At 33.1% G+C, this 19,542-nt stretch overlaps 1 protein-coding gene across 2 annotated transcripts in view; it reads right to left on the bottom strand.

Moving 5' to 3' along the window:
* Dop2r (dopamine D2-like receptor) overlaps positions 1 to 4,783 on the bottom strand; it is a 180,050-nt gene extending 175,267 nt beyond the window's left edge. For both annotated transcript variants that reach the window (XM_070316705.1, XM_070316706.1), the window contains exon 1: positions 3,837 to 4,783. In XM_070316705.1, the coding sequence (XP_070172806.1) occupies positions 3,837 to 4,586 (750 nt within the window). In that variant the 5' untranslated portion in view covers positions 4,587 to 4,783. The remainder of the gene's footprint in view (positions 1 to 3,836) is intronic.
* Between the last annotated feature and the right edge of the window lie 14,759 nt (positions 4,784 to 19,542).

Raw genomic sequence — 19,542 nt, 5'->3', positions numbered from 1 at the left:
TTGTCGTGTTTGCACTTAGAACGTAGATGCACCTGGATTTTATCATACCGATATGATCTGGAGCGATGTTGGTCGCTCTCCAGCTGATACCGTGAGATTCCAAGGATACGAGCGGTAGATAGAATTATTTAAGGTATAATTAAAACACCCATCTTCATCTCCATTCGTTGCAGAGTTAGCGGAAAGTCGTACAATCGCGGAGCGAACTCATCTCTCCGCTGACGATTAGAAACTTATTGATTATAGTCACAAACTTTCTCGGAATATAGCGTACAGTTATTATATGAGCGCTCGTATTAACGCGAAAATTGTAGTTAAAGTTGGTATTAACTTAATCCCGAAACACTAAACTATTTGCTTAAAATTAATATGAGATAAAATCCAATAAACTGAACTTTCTTAATACGCGTATGAAAATTGTATATTATCTCTTTAACAAGATAAATGTCTATTAGAATGAATAAACTATCCCCAACAATTCAAGGTGTATACTATATATATATATATATATATATATATATATATATATGTATTGATATATATTATATATGTACATCTTTTTTTATAATTAAAGTTTTAGTAAATTCTATTTTATTCGAATAATTAGAAGGGTTTAGTAAGACACTTCTCTAAAATCTTTTGATTGTAATTACTAGATAATTTTTAGAAATATTTTCCGACGAGCTAAAAGAAAACAAATTGCATAAACGATCGTGATAAAGTTGTATGCTACAGAAAATCTGGGACGTATGCGGATGTGCAGAAAACTGCATTGACGGGTGTTCGCACGTTTGGGATTACATACGCAACCCTAATTGACCAATCGTACTTTTATATCCCGTTCCATCTATCAAAATCGTGATTGATCAGTTTGAACCAGCTATGGACTTATAGGACCATATTGGAATTGCATTTTTAGAAAAATTGCAGCCGTGATTTTTTGCGATTCGTAGCCGTTCTGCTTCAATGCTGTCGCAATTGTAAAATCCAACGCGCATCAGGAACGAAATACATCATCTGACTCTTTTGGTACCGTTGACGATTTTAAAATAAGATCACGTGTGGACGCTGCGATATAATTTACGTGGAACGTGCCGGGATAAGCAAACGGCCTGCTAACGATGGAAACAAAAGTCCAGCGCAATTTTAAATCATGTGTTTCTTCTTCGAATTCTAAAACTCCAACACAGTGCTAAAAATACAATTTATTATTATATTGTTTTTATATAATACATATCAGTTATGTTAAACTATATATTTATATTTGTATAATTATTTCGATATCACATACATACATAATTCCGTTTTTTTTTAATCTTTATTTATATTATATTTTCTTTTTTTGGACATATTAATTTATTTACCTAATTATTGTAATATCAAAAGAATAATTAAAAAAATTACGTTTAAAAATCTATATAAAAATAAAATTAGAAAAAAAGACAAGAGCCAGCGCGGTGAAGCATATATTTTATTATTTAATAATGTGATGAAAAGAACTTATATTAAATTCTTTTAATTACATATTTAGTGTTTCAATCTCTTCTTTGGCTCATCTTCATCACAAATTTGAAAGCATCAATAAAAAATTATTTATAAATATATTATAAAATTAAGAAGAGTCGATGAAACAACGCATACAAACATTTGACAATATTTTGATGCATTTATTTTATGTTTATTTTATGTTGTATTTGTTTGATTGATACTTCTTTTATTTTATAATATATTTGTACGCCATTTCATTATTGATGCTTTTAAATTTGCGTTAAGAATGATCCGAAAAAGAGACCAAAACATTTGCTTAAATATATGATTAAAAAAAAACTTGGGAATTATAATAAAATACGCGCTTCACCTACCACGCTAGATTTTATTTGCCTTTTTTCTAATTTTATTTTCATTATTACATTCTTAAAAGCCTTTACTTTCTAATTAAAAATCTATTTATTTCTACAACATATATTCTACAAAATCAATGAAAATTATTTTGGACTCTTTATAGACACGTCCGAATAATATTTAGCTTCAATAACATCTTTATAATTGTAGCTATTCTAACGCTTTCGTCGTAGCATGAAGCGTGTATTTAATCGGCGATTAAATCGACGACTGTATGGAAGTCCTTTGGATAAACTAACATTCAATGCGGGTGGTTCGCGACGTTATATAGCTCATGTATACTCAACACCTAGATCATTATATATAATCTCTTATTTTGTCGCGTCATGCATTATCACCAAACGACATTATGTAATCGATAATGTCTCAGTTTCTTATATGACTTTTATTTTACCTTACAATGCATCCCACATACAATGCACAGTCCTTGAAATATTTTTAAATTGATACATTATGTTCTTTAGATGCACACGATAATGTATTTTCTATTCTAAGTGTGTATTCGCGTTTCTCTTTAACCTTTGTTACTAATTTATTAAAATCGTAATATTTTAATAATAGCAATTTTTCGCTCCCGTATACAATCGAAACATTGATAATATTGTCACATCGATCAGTTATAATCAATTAGCAATTTATTTATATAAATTTATTTAGATTAATTGTAGATATTGCATAGTATTTTTTACAGGCATAGATAATTTGCTTATGTACAATAATATAAGAACTTTAAAAAGCCAATGTTTAGTGTTCGAGATCTTCTTTGAGCAAAACGCACTAACTGTGCAATGCTGAATGTTTTTAACGATTGCGATATAGGCGAATTTGAAAACGTTTGTATTAGCTAACATGTTTATTTCTACAATAGGTGGATCCGCGCCAGTGGCATTCATCCACAGAATTATTCGATATGGCTTTAATTGACTAATTCTATTTTCATTCACGTGCGTGTACTTCAACTATCGCGTTGAATCGAACTGCCTTAACACAACAATCCCGTTTGTTCTAAACGTTCTATGAATAATTACTATGCCCGTTTAGAAATCTCTCGAAGCATTTCCATTGAAAAAGCAATTGGCTTGGTTAATATTGTAGATATATCACAATATATTATGAGGTAAAAATTTGATGTATTCTTGTACCAGATCGGTCTCAGTTTTTATTCTTGTAGACATCGAGTTGACATTTCGATTTTTGCGTGAAGGTTTATTTTTTTTTTAATTAACAAAAAAAATACCGGTTTTTAATAGCCGATACATGTATTAACGAGATGAAAATATTTGAGGAAAAGAGTGAGACTAAATTGAGAACTTCTCAATTTAGTTTTTTGTTTACTTTGAAGGTGAGGGCGGTAATTGAGCACATGCAAACGATATGTAACGATAGCGTTTAATTAGCAGCTAAACTCGCGATCGATACGAGGCTCCACCCTCGAAGAGCTTTCTGCTTATTTACACATTCATACAACAATCTATAATTAAAAATATTAATTCTATTAATTAATGTCGATACAGAATATTTAAATCGTTAGATTTTATTAGAACGTTTTATAATTAATCGTAGAAGATATAAAAAGCTTTTCCGCTCTAAAAAGCATTTTTTCGATAACTACGCCAGATAAACAAATAAATAAATTATATGCTGTGTGAATTGCATATCTATGAAACTATATAATTTGTATTTATACAGTTAAATAATCAAGCACTATTAATAGAAGCAACATTTTATAGCTACTACCATATTTAGCAATTAACATTGCAAATATTTGCTTAATGCGTTATGTATCTAAACTAAATTATCCCTTTGAGGAAATTTTTCGAGAAATACGATATGTGCTTCGAAATAAGTACAAGCACACGTTTGATTAGAAGGAAATCGTCTTTTTGTGTGATTAAATGTAAGGTTTGCAAAAAAAAAAAAATGTCTCGACTTACCAATACGTAGACCGCGAACGGCATAACGAGAACAGCCACTAGGAGATCGGCGACCGCTAAACTGACGATGAAGTAGTTGGTGACGGTCTGCAAAGCCCGCTCCTTCACTACCGCCAAGATGACAAGCACGTTACCAAAGAGCGTTAAACACGGCACGATCACGAGTATCAGGGCCCACCAGCTATTCGACTTTTCGTCGACACCGGCAATCGCACCGCACTCGTCCCCCGGCCTGACAGCGTTCCCGGCGACTATCGACGACGTACAGTTCACACTGCTGAGGTTCAGCCCGGCGCCGTAGCCGTCGCCGTAGTAGGCCGTCAGGTTCACGAAGACGCTATAGTTGAGCCGGTTGATGTAATCGTTTAAGTCGTCAAAGACGAAGAGATCGGACACGCTGCCGGTATAGTTGTCCACGCTCGGGGTGGAGTACGACGACGAAGATTCTGCGAAGAAGGTAGAGGTGGAGTCCGACAAGGTCGAGACGGCGTCAGTCGTGGAGTTGTCGAACCAGCTCGATTCGATGCTGCCGTCGACAACGGCGCTATTGTTATTCGAAAGAGCGTCACCCAGAAGATCCGCCATCTTTCCCTCCTGCACGGTTGCGGAGATCACATTGATGATGTTACTAGCATCCGCTTCTCTTCCACCCTCTTCGGGTGGCTCGTTCGAAGCTCGATGCTCGCGAGAGGTCAGCAAGAGGTTCCGGAAAATTGACCTAACAAATGAAGCATTCGTTTTCCCCTCCATCACGGTCGATCTTCTGTAATAGCCTTATCTCCTCAGTCAGGCGCTGACATCAATCACGAGATTTTAGAGCGTCTTGCTTGGAATTTCATCTTACTGTTTGTGCTCGACATCTCTACGTATCCTCTACCTACATTTAAGTGCTATGACTTCTTCCACTTTCCGTTTCTTTCTCTCTCTCTCTCTCTCTCTCTCTCTCTCTCTCTCTCTCTCTCTCTCTCTCTTTCTTTCTCTTTCTTCTACCTCTTCCTTTGTTTTTCCTTTTTCTCTGGTTCTTTTTCTTCAACTGGACTGCAAGTATGATAAGATTTCTTGATCCTTTTTGTTGAGCAAAAAGAGGTACTGTTTCTAATCGATCCTTTGGCCGGTCACCCAGTTTCTAGGATCCCTGGCTTAGACGCGTATCAGTTGAATTCTTCCTCCAGGATTTCTGTAATGGAGGAAAAGTTGGCGATCACTATCAGCGTTCGCTTTTGCGGAAGAATGTGTGCATCAGGTACAGAAGTTTGTTTTCAAATTTTGCTCGGCAAATTGATGACGTTAAACGAAAATTTTGCGCTTTAAAATATGATTCGAAACTAATACGCTCAATCGCGTTCGACGCGTACATGCGCGAGTTTAAATTATGGGGTTCAACCTTTTATTTTAAATATTTATAAAGGTACAGAATCAAAATATAACGACTTCACTTTTAGTTGTCAAAATGACGGTCGGTCGATTATTCGTCGTATTACAAAATACTCTGAGATCGAAATATCTTTAGATATAACTTAGAATATTATTATTTTTTATTGCATTATTTATGGATTATCTAATAATTACATAAAAACAAACAATACTTTTCTAAACATTAATTCCACAAATAATGCAATAAAAAATGATAATATTGTATTTTATTATCTAATTGTATATTTAATTGCATGTAATTATAGGAATTTGTTAAAAATATCTAATTTTTTATATTGTTTTAACTTTTTTAATTCAAAAGGTAATATTTATCCCAAATTAGTCAAAATATTCATTATTAAAATTTCACGTGTTTGCTTGATGATTCTGATCAGAAAATATAACAGTTTTCATATTTTTATGATACTAATCGTTTTCTATCAAATATTTCAACATTGCGATTTTCTTAAAGACATTCTTTTCCTTTCTCTTTCCCTCTTTCTCTTCTGAGCAAAATAAACGCGCTCCATTACTTCTTTCGCAATCGCACGGTGATTTTAATCGCGATCAAACTTTCCAAGCGAGGCAATAAATTTATGCAAGAAAACCATCCAGACTATCGAGTATCTCCTTCCTAATAAAACATGGAAGGAAAAACTTACGGGGTCCCATCTGCGCACGCCACACCATTTGAAACGAGTGTCTCATGGCGCAATCTCAAAATTAAACAAAAGCTCATGACTGTCCCCACCCGCTCATTCATAGATTGCTTGAAATATAGGGTGCTTTCGTTCTTGGTAGGCAAAAGATCGAAGGTATACATGGGGGAAAGTCGGATTGACAGATGAACAGGCATTATAGTGTTTCTCTTCTGGTACGCATGGTGAAAGTGTGAGAAGTAGAAAAAGAGAAAGGGCGAGATATAGGCCTCGGAACGCAGCTACCCTCTGTGGACCCTCTTAAGAACAGAAATCATCTCCTTATCCCGCGAGGACCTTTCGTCCTCGCCGATTTTCTCCTCTACATAAAGAGAACCCAGAAGATCGATATATATCGCGCGGCAATATCTTTCAGACTGTAAATTTCTCAGAGCATCGCAGTCTACTGGCTGTAAAGTTCATAATATATTGTATATATATATATATATATATATATATATATATATATATATAATCTAAATTTCCGGCCGTAGAGTTCGTACAAGTAATGTACCAGGAAGTTGCACCTGAAGAATGGAAAGCAGGAGACAACGTGGACTTCTCACGCGCTAAAAATCGTTCTCTTTTTCCTTTATTCATCGCGAACGATGGATCCATCAATTCTTTATTGACGTGAACTATTCGTGCTCACGACTGCAAAAATTGAATTCTGTTGTGGCGGTTGTTTTGCAGGCGACCGCGACGAGTCGCCCATTTAATGTGTTAAGCGCGGCAAGTTCGCCGAATATACCGAATCGGCGCATATCGAACTTGTACTCTTTTGGATTGCAAATGCGCGAATTTTTATTTCTCTCGTATGCGCTCGCGCGAATGCACGCGGTAAATCTAACACATTTATTTATTGCGAAGGCGCATTGCATATCGGCGATATGAAAATAGACTGAATCCTCCTATCGTTCACGTTTCAAGTAATTCGTGCAAGATAATATGAAAAGGCGAAATAACGATTATCGTATAAATACGAAGAAATATATTTGCTGCCGTATGATAGCGTAAATGCCTTATAACCATAAACTGAGTTTATACGCATATTTCCATAAATTATTGCTGAAAAATATTGGGTATTTAGATTGTATATACTTGACTGTAATCTCATATTTCTGTATATTGAGAAAAATATAAGTCGACAAAAAGCTCATTCAAATGAGAGACAAAGAGAGGTGTTGCTTAAATTTTCATTTTTAAATCTAAATATAAGAATATATTTCTAATACAGCATTTTAATAATTATATATATATGTAGCATTTGAGTTTTTTAATTATCTGAATATAAGCAAATAAATAAAAGTTTAGAGAAATAAAATATAAAACTTGAATAAATAAATACAATCGCAATAAAAACAACCAGAAACGACACAGTCCGGAAGCAATATTTTTTATAAAAACAAGATTACATTTATATAAAATTCATATTTATATGAAATTCATATTTATGAAAACTTCTGGCATATTTTCGCTAAACTGACACGAGTAAAAAGAAATTAAGAGCAGAATTTTTTTAAAATAACTATATATATATCTACTGTGTGTACGCCTACATATTTATATACATCTATTTAAACAAAAATGCCAAAAGAAGAATAATTTTTTGATGATATCATAAACATGCTAAAATCTATCGCAACAGTTTTCTAGCAAATTTCACTTGTTGCATATATATAAATAAATGTTAATTTTATATTTTCAGATTCAAAATTAATTAGAAATAACAATTTAAAAATTTAAAAACCAAATATAAAGAATATAATATCCCCCAGATAAAAAATATAATATCTAGAATAATTAAATAAATACTTATTTTAAATAACACATTATACACTTATAAATTTTTATTAGTTTAAATTATAAAATGTTTTTTTAAATTTTTTTACTATTAATTATAGTATTGTATAAAACATGTGTGTGTGTATATATAGTTAATAATACATTTATATTATTAATTGCGGGGCTTATCAAACCTCCGATGAAAAGTAATATACTTATCGTAATATATGTTCTTGTGAAAGTCAATAATGAAAACAACAGAGATTTATCTTTGCTGTTATAAAATTCATGTAGTATCTGAGTTTGTGAAAAGCTATTGGGGAAAAAAATGTAACATGAAGACGATCCGGAGGGAAACAGCCACCCATCCTGTAATTCACGTATTCCCCGTATTCCCTCTTCCTTCTTTCCTTCCTCCGTCAGCACTCTTTCCTTCATCCTTCGTTCCTCTTTTTTTTGCCTCGCGCGTGTCGCGATCCTTCGTACTTCGTTCTCTGCGCTTCGAGCAACGGGTACGACAAAAGTGTAAGAGTGTTGAAGAAGGGTGACTGAATTTTATCAGGAGGAATGTATATCTACTGCGAACGTCAGATCTTAAACGTCGTTCCGAGGCCGCCGACATTTTAGACTGTCTCCTCGATATCGACATTCTGGAAATGTTCGCGAATGCCATTCCCGACTCTGTTCTTCCGTGAATTTAAAGAAAGTAAACGGAATCTTACGTCACGAGTGTTTTATACACGCCATAAAATAGTATCGTTTCTCGTCGTTCAGTTTTATTGGCAAAATTGGTTTAATAATACTATATTACTTTCATAAACTTATTTTTCTTTTTTTTTTCTTTGGTGTGATTTAACACATTTAATTTATTTGTGATTTAGCGCGGTTTAGTTTCAAGCTGCATGTATTTTGTATTTTAAAAACAACTATTAATTTCTCCATTGTTTACAGTTTACATAATTAATAAAAATGTTTTTGATTATATTGTTTTATATCTATCGTATTATGAAAAATATGATCATGAATTAAATTGAGGGACAAACTGTATATTTATGTTAAATATTTGTATTTATAAAAGAAACTTATAAAAATTAAAGATTTATCTATAGCATTTGCAGATATTATATTACGAATTATCTTGATATACTATAAAAATATTGAATCTCTTATAGATCTTGTAGATAATATATATTGCGCACACATGTACATAATGATGATTGTTTACGCATAATTATGGCATCAACTATTAACGCTAGTTCTAGAGTAATGAGTGGATTTAGTAATAATATTCTTTCCGTGGCTTCGACAAGAAACGGGCTTACTTGAATATGTAAATATGCAAAGCGATATTAATCCCTAGTGAAGAAAACACAATGTTGAAATTTTGTTCCCGACATTTGACGTCGTTGTTGCTGTGCCCGCTCGCCCTTTTCTATAAAACTTCATGCATTATTCCGCGCTGATGCACAGAAAAGAGAAAGTACCGAAATTTGACATTTCATTTCCTCGAAAGATGATGTACCATGCGCGTTATGAAAAAAATAAATGTTACAAATTCAAATAACTCATGAAATATTTCACTGTTAAGTTGAATTTAGAATTTATTTTTTCGTCCTTTACTAGATAATCCCACGCGGTCTGGATAATTTTAAATTTTAGATAAAAGGTTTTTGTAAATTAACTTTATACTTGTAGTCTTACGCTTAAAGAAAATAGTATTATACGTAGAAAGAAATTAACTAATATAGTAATAGAATTAAGCACGAGCAATATTTAATCTCTATTTGCATGCGGAAAAGTACAAATGCAAATATACATGGAGTTCAGTCCAGTTTTAGTCTAAAGAATGCTTTCCGCTGACATAGTCAATTGGAAAGAGTATCGCGCGCAATTCTTTTATTAAAAAAAAAAGTTTTTGTTCTATGATATTCATCAAAATATTACATACGCGCTAAATGTGAGTAATACAAGGATATTATTTTTATATTTTTAAATTAGTTACATAATATAAAGTATATACAATATTTAATAATGTACGACGAGAGCAATTAGTCAATCAAAAAATTAATAATTGTTATTAGATAAAGATAGAAATAAATAGAAATTGATTGATAACCGAAAGCGAATATCACAGCTAATTATTTGATATTTTTAATTTAATGACATTGCATATCCTATTAATTTGACAATATTATCTCAAATTTATCTCACATTTGATCAGAGAAGTTAGGATCGTATTAATCATTTCACTAATTGATGCTGATGTTTTAGCAGCAATAGCTTTTTGATACTTTTCTTTTCAATTGAAATCAATTATAAATTCTTCGAAAATGGATTATCTTATTTTTACATTGCATTTTTGAGACCAACAATTATAAATTTTGTCCTGAAGCTTGCATTATTTCAAATCTTGAGAGAACATCATGTTTTATATAATACAAGACTTTCCTTAATACTTTTTTGAAAATAGTAAAAAATTTTCTATTGACAGTAAAGAATAATTTCTTCGATAAGTATATTCCGGTTTATTAAATTTTTCAAATTATTTTTTTACAATATTTTTACGATTATTATTTTACGATATTTTTTCAATGTTTTCTTAATCTCTCAAATTTTTTATAATATCTGTGATATATTATTCGATATCATAAGTTTGCTTTAAAATTTTTCCATCAAAAATTGCATGTACATGACATAATCTACACTTTAAATGATGTTAAATTTATTCAACCAAGAAAAATTGGATCACAACGCGATATAAATATAAAAAAAAAGCTTCAACTATGAGAGATGCATGTATGTGTTCTAGTAAAAAATGATCCAGTTTTAAGGCGAGTGCTACACAAGAGGAGAACATGCGGAATATAAAAAGGTACGTGCACGCAGGAAATCTCGCAAGCGTTAGTAATGCGTTCGTAGTTCGTCCATTCTCGCATAGGTTAGTTTCAAAGGATTCTGTTGTCAACGAGTTAACTATCGTGAGCACGCAAACATGCCTTTGGTAGAACTTTTCTGATTTGTCCCTCGAACGTTATTTGTTGTTGATTGCAAATGTTATTATTCGTTGTTGATTGCAAACGTTGCGTACGTCACGGTTGATTTAAAATGCGAATTCGCACGTGTGTAAATATCGATAATTGATACACATATCTAGATTTTTTTTTTTCACTGTACAACTTAAATAAGAAAGCAATATGTAAAGTAAAACAACATTATAATATCGCATAGCATTTAATATTTTAAAATATGTTTGTCAAAAGCACTAAGAATTTTTTGAATCCCGTTATTCAAGACAACGTTTGCATTTATAATGAATAAAATGAATAATTAAATGCGATAAAAATAGATATTGATTTTTCAACATAGCATAGTAATATGATTTTTACTTTTACAAGAACTGAGTCGAATTTATCAAATTGACCGTCCATCACGTGAGTTTTCAATATAATCTAACAATTTATCTTTGTTTCTCGTAAATATAATATGGTGGTTCACGTGACATATGATATATCGATGCTTATATGGTTGTATCTAATAATAATATAAAACGCGATATTGTATTAATGAAAAATGAACGCTCCTATTTGCATGCGACAGTCATCAATGGAACGAGAGTTTGAGAAATGAAAATGTTACGCTAATTGTGAATTGGTACTAATTGACCTGTACGATGTATACGGTGATCTCACTTGTGATTCTATTTGATATTTAAAGCGTCATTAGAACTGCAATCTCCAGTTTGATGAAAAGATAATAATTAAAAGCCTGTTTAATATAAAGTTAGAATATTGCTGCACTATTTGTTCATTGAATTTCACAGTTTATTAGTTACCTGGTCAATTACTTTTTTTGCATAAAAGGGATAATTAAAGTTAAACAAACAACTCATTAAACGATTCATTCTTTACGTAACTGCACGGAAATTAAATAAACCCGATGCGCATTGCTGTTCATACATTTTCAATATGTTGCTATTAATTTCACGTTTTTCAAGTCGCACTTCCATGCTCTATGAAATATTCAAATGCACAGGAAAAAACTTTTAGAATTGTTTTTAGATATTAAATTGTCGCAATTTGTAACAATTTCTGCTGTGATAAAGGTCGAAAATATTCCCACAATATATCCTTGGTAATTTTTATCTCGCCAGGAAGGCAACATTTCTCTTCTCCTTTGTACATAACGTTGTTTTCTGTCTTTCGAAAAATGAAATCCTACCGTTCTAGATTGATCGTTCTTGTGCAGCAGTTGTGGCAAAGAATACCGTATACCGTAAGGAGAGAGAAAAATATGATCCTCCACCATCGCGGCGAGCGACTTAGATTAATCGACGAAATAATGATATAATTAATTACGTACAATTAGCACGAAACTTCGCTAATGCGGACTCCTTCCTGCCTGCTATTCTGTTAGACATTTGGTGCGCCATTTGGGTGAGAAATGATCTTGAGGAATTATCTTGAACACTGCAGTGCGTATTTAAAGTAGATCTCTAATATTTAGTTTTAAGTTTAAAAAATAATAAATATAGTTTCAACAATTCTTAATAATCGTTTAAAGCATTTTTACATATTTACAATATCTTGAGTTAAAAGGATTTTATTTTTCAATGAGATACGAATATAATTATAGACATGATTCAATTACATTTAATAAAAAATAAAATTTTGAGCAAACAAAGGTTAGATACGTGACATTTAATACACAAAATTAATTTGATACAAGCTGTGATAAAAGCTATAATTGAATCGCAGTATATCGATATTTGTCTATAAATATGTAACTCTTTCTCTTCAATGATATAAATTTCAATATTAATATACAATCACAAAAGATCGTTGTATTAACTTTATACATGCTATCCCAGATTGAATAATTAACAATTTAGTCCGAAATAATAAGTGATAATTATTAACTGTATATGCGTGTCGCGGCACAAATATTCCTATATGACATATCGACAAACGTATAATTAAATAAAATAAATCTAAAAGTAAAATTTGACATATGCTAATGTTTATAAACCAATGTCAAGCATATTATAATTATGAATAATTATTATTTGAATAAAAATATATCTTGCGAAAAAAGTTGTTTTCTCAAAAACTGTTAGGCATAGCAATAACATTTTTTCTTTTGATATATATTTCAAGGTTTATATAAGTTTTTATGAATTATAAATAAATACGAATATTGTATCTTTCGATAAAACAGCTTGTGACACTTTTACGGTATCAGAGAGTCTCTAGATATCATCTCAAATTATTGAGTGATTTTATAAGACTGTCTTTTATGAAATAATTAAAATATAATTATATATAAAACCATAATACATACATTATTTACATATTTATAGATTTTTATATATTTATATGTATAATATATTTTATACTAAACATATTACATTTATATAACTAGATATACATCTATAAAATAATATTTATACACATACCTAACTATAAAATAGTTATATGACTATAAATAATTGTATAAATATTATTTTATTGATGGATGTGTAGCTATATAAAATTATTACTATAAAATTAATGTATATATATATAATTTTAATAAATTTGCTAAAATTGTATTTTGTTAATTAAAAAATTAATACAATAATAATTTCAAAAAAATTCTTTTAAGGATCTCATTTTGGCAAAAAATTGTAATGTCTAACATAAAGATATGCCTAATAACATGAAGATAAATAAAGGATGTTTATTTCTCGTCGACACATTCATCATTTTTCTTCATCGACGTTACACTGGCATAGTATAATAATGGTAACGCAATAGATAATGACAGAGAAATATGTTCTATCAAATTAACTGAAAAAGATTCCTGCTTTACTGCATGACTGCATTCAATCGATTCTCTTTTAAGAATGCGACAGGATTGCATACATATATGAGCATTGCTTTAGTACTCTTTTCTGTTTCCGGCGATAACTTTCTGCTCTTTACATCATAAAGGCGCGAAATGAGCAAGAAGTGTGTAAACTGTATAATTTTTGATTAAGCAACCGTTTTTACGGAATTATTTTTGCTTCTTTCGATGAAGATTTATATGAATCATGAATTTTTTATTAAATATTATCTAGTTATAGCTCTGGTGCACCCTTATTCCATCAAATTTTCATATACTTTCAAGGCGGAACGATGCCATTGATAAATTTTCTAGCGATATTTAATATGCAATAACATTGCCACGAAAAAAAACACGAATTTCATCTAAAAATTTTATTTGCAACATGATTTTTTGTTGTAGATATTATTTGCAAATTTCGTACATGCTTTTAAAGCGAGTATTTGAATAGTGGCAAACATTGTACAAACATGAAAATTGTGTACTATAATATTTATAAAATATTCTCGATTTTACAAACTCATTAATAAAACTTTCGAAAAAAAAAAGATGTAGAATTTTTTGCATATATTAAGATAAGGCTAAATAATATAAAATTATTATCTTAAAATAAGGCTAAAAGATAAACACTAACAATATTAAGCTTAAAATTCTAAAAAATAATGGCTTAAAATATTTAAAAAATGTAAATAGAATAGAAAGTTTTTTATTTAAACAAATTTTTCTTACATTTAATTACAGAGAAAAATTTTCATTTACCCTTAAGACTCAAGCGATAAACCCTCTCAGTAATAACTCAATGTGCTAAATACACAGATTATAAGTGTACCTAGAAATTTGTAAAATGCCGTACATTCAGGGAATTACTAAAATTATCTTGTCAACTACTAGACTGGAGGACTGCCGCGAGTGCCGATTCAATTGCGCCTGAAAAAGCGAAGTGGTCTGCCAAGAACCCATTTGCACAAAATTCACCGATTGTTACTCCTACAACTTATCCTACCGTGTAATTTCGAAACATTGAAGGCATTTTAAAACCTCCTTATCCTGCGATATCGCAAACGTAATAAATGAAAACTAACTTTGTCCAAGAAAATTAAATCATTTACAGAATTCCAGACAATTATTTATTTAACTCATATAAATTAAAATATAAATTTTTATATAATATTTAGAAAAATATTGCATTTAATTTGTATTAGTATAATTATTGAATCTCTGAAGTATATAATTTTTAATTACAAGATGTATAAACGCTTTTTAAAAAAATTATAAGATCTGTTCAGCATTTTTGCGATAGATAATATGGGAATTATTTTTGATTCGATGCAATTATATCATAAATATTTTGCCATACACGAGTCATTGTATCAAGTTACAAGTTTGCTCATATAATTAAAAAAATAAATAAATAACTGTCGATATACATATTTAAATTATTAGATAGAACACATAGATAGAATACATTTTATGTACTTTTGAGTCAAATTAATTTCACAATATATAATTGTTCTTTATTTTAGAAAAAATATACATGTAAGTGCAATAAAGAAAAGAATGAGTTATGAAAAATACTATAAGAATAAATATATATTTATTTATCTGTTTACACATATAACCAAACCATATATCTATGTGTGTAATCATAAAAATATTATATAATTACTATGCATAGAGAATCCAATCTAAATTATTCATATGTAATTAGTATGTGCATGCGCGCAGTGTTCATTATTTACTCGCTTCGGATAAAAGCCGATTTAAACGGAATAGATTCGACAAAAATCAGCATTGATAACAGAGAAGAGAGTCGAGATTAATTTTGCATTTAATGGGCATTCTACTAAAAAGTGTTCATGCCGCAAAAAACATTTTTTCTGATTATAACGTCGAATAAAATCGAGTATTTGTGTTCTCTCTCTGCATAAATTTAATAAAAATAATGTAATCTTCTCTTTGAAACCGAAAAAAGGTAAAAAAAAACACACTGGCAACCGAATACATTTGATTTCCCTCTTCGCAATCCACTTTACCCTACGCCCTCGTATAGTAAGGCTTATCAACCCGCATGCATTCCCGGAGAGGATGGTAATGAAAATGCCTTCGGAATATTTCACGTGCCCCTTTAATACATCAAGGGATGATGCAAGGGTAGAGGGGAAAGTGAGAACGAGGGAGAAAGAAAAGAAGGAAAAGCTGCTGGATAGTCGATGCCGGAACGGAGGTAAAAGGACAGTAAAAGAATCCCTTCGTTCCATCCCTGCGTGTTATTCTTCGCGATTTCCTCATTTATAGACCTTAATTCGTGCAACACGACACCAGTCTAGAGTTGGTCTCTTTCTATCTTGCTCCATCTCCATGAGATTGCCTTATCATTGTTACGGGCGCGTTAAAAAAAGGCGTTTCACGCAAGGATACGATGAAATAAACAACGAAACGTGACAATATTACTTAGCATCCAAAAATATGCAGAGAATATTGAAAGAATTATTGCTTACGTGACACAATTATGAATATAATGCTGCATTAATTTTTTTTACGACAAAAACAAAATTATTACATCTGGAAATCGATTTTATTTACATTTTAAGATTCTTCCGAAAGTGATCCTTACTTTATTCCAACTATAAGCATTTTGAAAAACGCTGGATATTTTTTTTTTTTTTTAACTCAACCTTACAAAACAGACGGTGCATTAAATTGACGCTTGTCTCAAGCGTTTCCCTCGCAGATAATAAATTGCCGTCTCTCTCGCATCGTATTTTAATTATCAGGTGATCCAGGCCTGCTTAGCAATTCAAATCGCGCACGTGACTACGCCCTTGACATCGCCGACGTGAAGGACCTTGGGTCAACGAAATTGGCGTGCCAGCAACACGCGACAGCGACACGCGTCCGACTTACCGTCCATCCCGGTAGCAACGGCTATCGTGCGACGATGGTCGACGATTATCCGCGACAGGACGCTCCCAGATCGCGACGGATCTTGCGCGCGATCGATCCATCGAATCGCGACGTCGCGTGGACACGGTCTATAGGGTTTTGCATCCGCGTTGTCCTGGACTCGGCATATCGGAGTATATCCGATTCATCGACACCCCTCGACGCAAATATATCGTCACTTTCGACGCAGTCACCATCCGACGATGTGTCACGCACAGACGTCGTCGACATGATGTCACGCGTACATGGCGAAGCGCTCCTCGTGTCGCGCGATCGCTAAAATCGAGCAGACTCGAGAGAGAAAGAGAAAGATAGAGGAGAGAGAGAGAGAGAGAGAGAGAGAAATGTCGGAAAAAAAAACGAAAAAGAGGGGATGCAACCACGCCACGAGGGAGCAGGCTGCTCGACCTCTTCAGTCTGCTATCGTTTCGATTATCCGCGTCATGCGACGGTAGTATACACAAGAAGCCGCCTTAAGCTACGCTATTCAGCACCGGTGGATTGCCTGAGATATTTTGCGACGGCATCAGAAACCCCGACGACATCGTATCCGATCTATGGGGCGGCATTCTGCCGGCAGAGAAGCTTATTAAATTCTCCGTGGAAACGGCACTTATCTTCCTTCCTTGGCTCTCGCGATCGTTGCTCGATCTTTCTCGCGTAGACTTTGTTTCCGCTTACGTATGCTCGATCGCGCTTTAACTTTCCTCCGCCACAGTTTATTCTCTGTTTTTATCCTCGCTCTCACAATTGATTCGCCTCTCTCCCGCCACTCTTTGATCCCTTTTCAATTAAACGATAATTACAGTTCGGCAGGTCTGAATAAACGATGACGACGGACACCACGTTAATCCGATCCGCCGGTACTTTCGGCTAATTTAGCCGCGTCGTCGCTCACGTTCGATCGACGTTAAATTTCCTGGCCGGAAATTCGATCCTTCGCAACGATAGAAACTCAGGCGTGATGATGAAACGCGTGTACGCGCCACGCACGCTGGTTCATAAGAGCGTCACTGATCAGCAAAAGCGAGCGATTATCGCAAATCCTTAATTGATCACCGTTCAGATTTTTTCACCGCGAGATCTGAAGAGAGACCAGTCGATTTTTGATCTATAGTCCATTCTAAGCTTGCGAAACTTTGTTCCCGCGATTCTCTACCGGCACAAACGCGCACGTCACACGATGAAATCTCTAAAAACGACGGAGAGAGATCTTATAAGATGTTTTTGGATCCCGATCGATTCGCAGGCGACAATCGTCCAGATTCCGGCTTGCAATTTGTTGCACGGAAACGGTCGGCCGCCACAATGCGCTGCCTGAGATACCTGTGGATTCCGGCAAACGACGATCGAATGATTGGCGCGATCGCCAAATGTCAAATGTCTATCGACGTTGTCGGACGACGGCGAATCTCAACGTGGGCCAGAACTGACTGGCGGCGTCCTCCAGGAGTAGCATCACATTTCCATCGCCGTTGTCATCGCCGTCGTCGTCGTCGCTTATCTCGATCGGCCAGGCAGCACTTTCGAGCCACGTCGTGAAACGTACGGCGAGCGACTGGCTGTCTGCTCGAGTTTCCACACCACCTCGAATCCCGAATGCTCGCGCGCGCTCGAGAGGGGTTGGAAGTTGGCGAGGGAGAAAGAGAGGGTGTGAGAAAGAGAGGGAGAGACCGAGAGAGAGGAAGAGAGAAAGCGCGAGAGGGGACTCCACCCTTTCCCTCCCTTACAAAGCCCTCTCGCGCGCACGCTGCCTGCGACCAACCCTTAATTTTCAGCCCTCCTCCATCAGTTTCTACTCCTCCTCTCCAACGGCGCTGGCCGTTCCCATTCTATTCCACTCGTTTCTTTCACTCTCCGTCCTTCCCTTTCCCTGTAGTATCCTTTTAGCAGTCCTTTCTTGACTGTCTAGAGGTTGCGAGTCTGCTCAAATTTGTTGGCACAGATCACAGATCCTGCAGATCCTCTGTCTATCGCCTGCCGGCGAATATGACGACACTGAGTTTTGATTACAGCACGTCCGTATGATGCTATCTGATACTATTAGCGCGCAGGGAATTGCATGTTATGAGAAGAGTGTTGGTTGCCCTAATGAGTTGAACTGTTTTTTTATCACCAGCTTTTCTTTTCTTGAAAGTCAGCTTAGCAGATTCTAGACAACATCGTGCGAATATTAATGTCAAAAAAAAAGAAAAAGCTCTTCGATAAGTATAATTATTTTAAATATTATTCTAAAATAATTAAAAAAGATAAGAGAATACAATTACGTAAAATTGGATAAAAAGGATATTATTATAATAATTATTTATATATATATATATATATATATATATATATATATATATGTATATATACACATACATATTACATTTTTTGTGAAAATTTTAGTTTTCCAATTAATTATTCAAATATATCGAGTAATATGTGTATTATAAATATTGTAGTTGCAAATGTTGCTTTTATTTCTGAATCACAATTTTAATGTAAATCCCATTCATAAATGTTTATTAAATTTTGATTAGTGATCATGTAGATTTGTAGGAATTTACTTTCTATTTTCGAGAATTCAGAATATAAAATAAAATTCAGAAATACATTTTTTTTATGTAATTATTTAAGTATTATTATTATTTATTAACTATGGTTTAGAATTCTCATAGAGAAAACGCTTAAACAGTATAATAATTTTATACTCGTAATATAGTGTGAAAAATTTTGTAAACATTTTAACATAGAATTAGCCCGACGAAAAATTTGTGGGAGATTTTTTATTCACATATGAGTATTTTACATTTTTATCTTTTGCAGATACTTAGTATCTCTTAGTATCTCAAGTCCCAAGTTTGTTAAAAAAGGTAATCAAATCGAAAATAATTTCAATAGTTATATTGAAATATTTTGCGTAGATATATTAGCTGGAAAATTTGATATATTGTTATGCTCTATAATTAATAGCTAAACTATCTTTAATTTATTTTAATAATTAGCGTGTGTAATGCTCACGA

This window comes from Polyergus mexicanus, unplaced genomic scaffold (assembly GCF_030449975.1).
Source record: "Polyergus mexicanus isolate NDT 795.1 unplaced genomic scaffold, iyPolMexi1.0 SCAF_3, whole genome shotgun sequence".
Taxonomy (NCBI): domain Eukaryota; kingdom Metazoa; phylum Arthropoda; class Insecta; order Hymenoptera; family Formicidae; genus Polyergus; species Polyergus mexicanus.
Note: the sequence above shows the minus strand (reverse complement) of the source record. Positions and strands in the feature narration are given on the sequence as shown.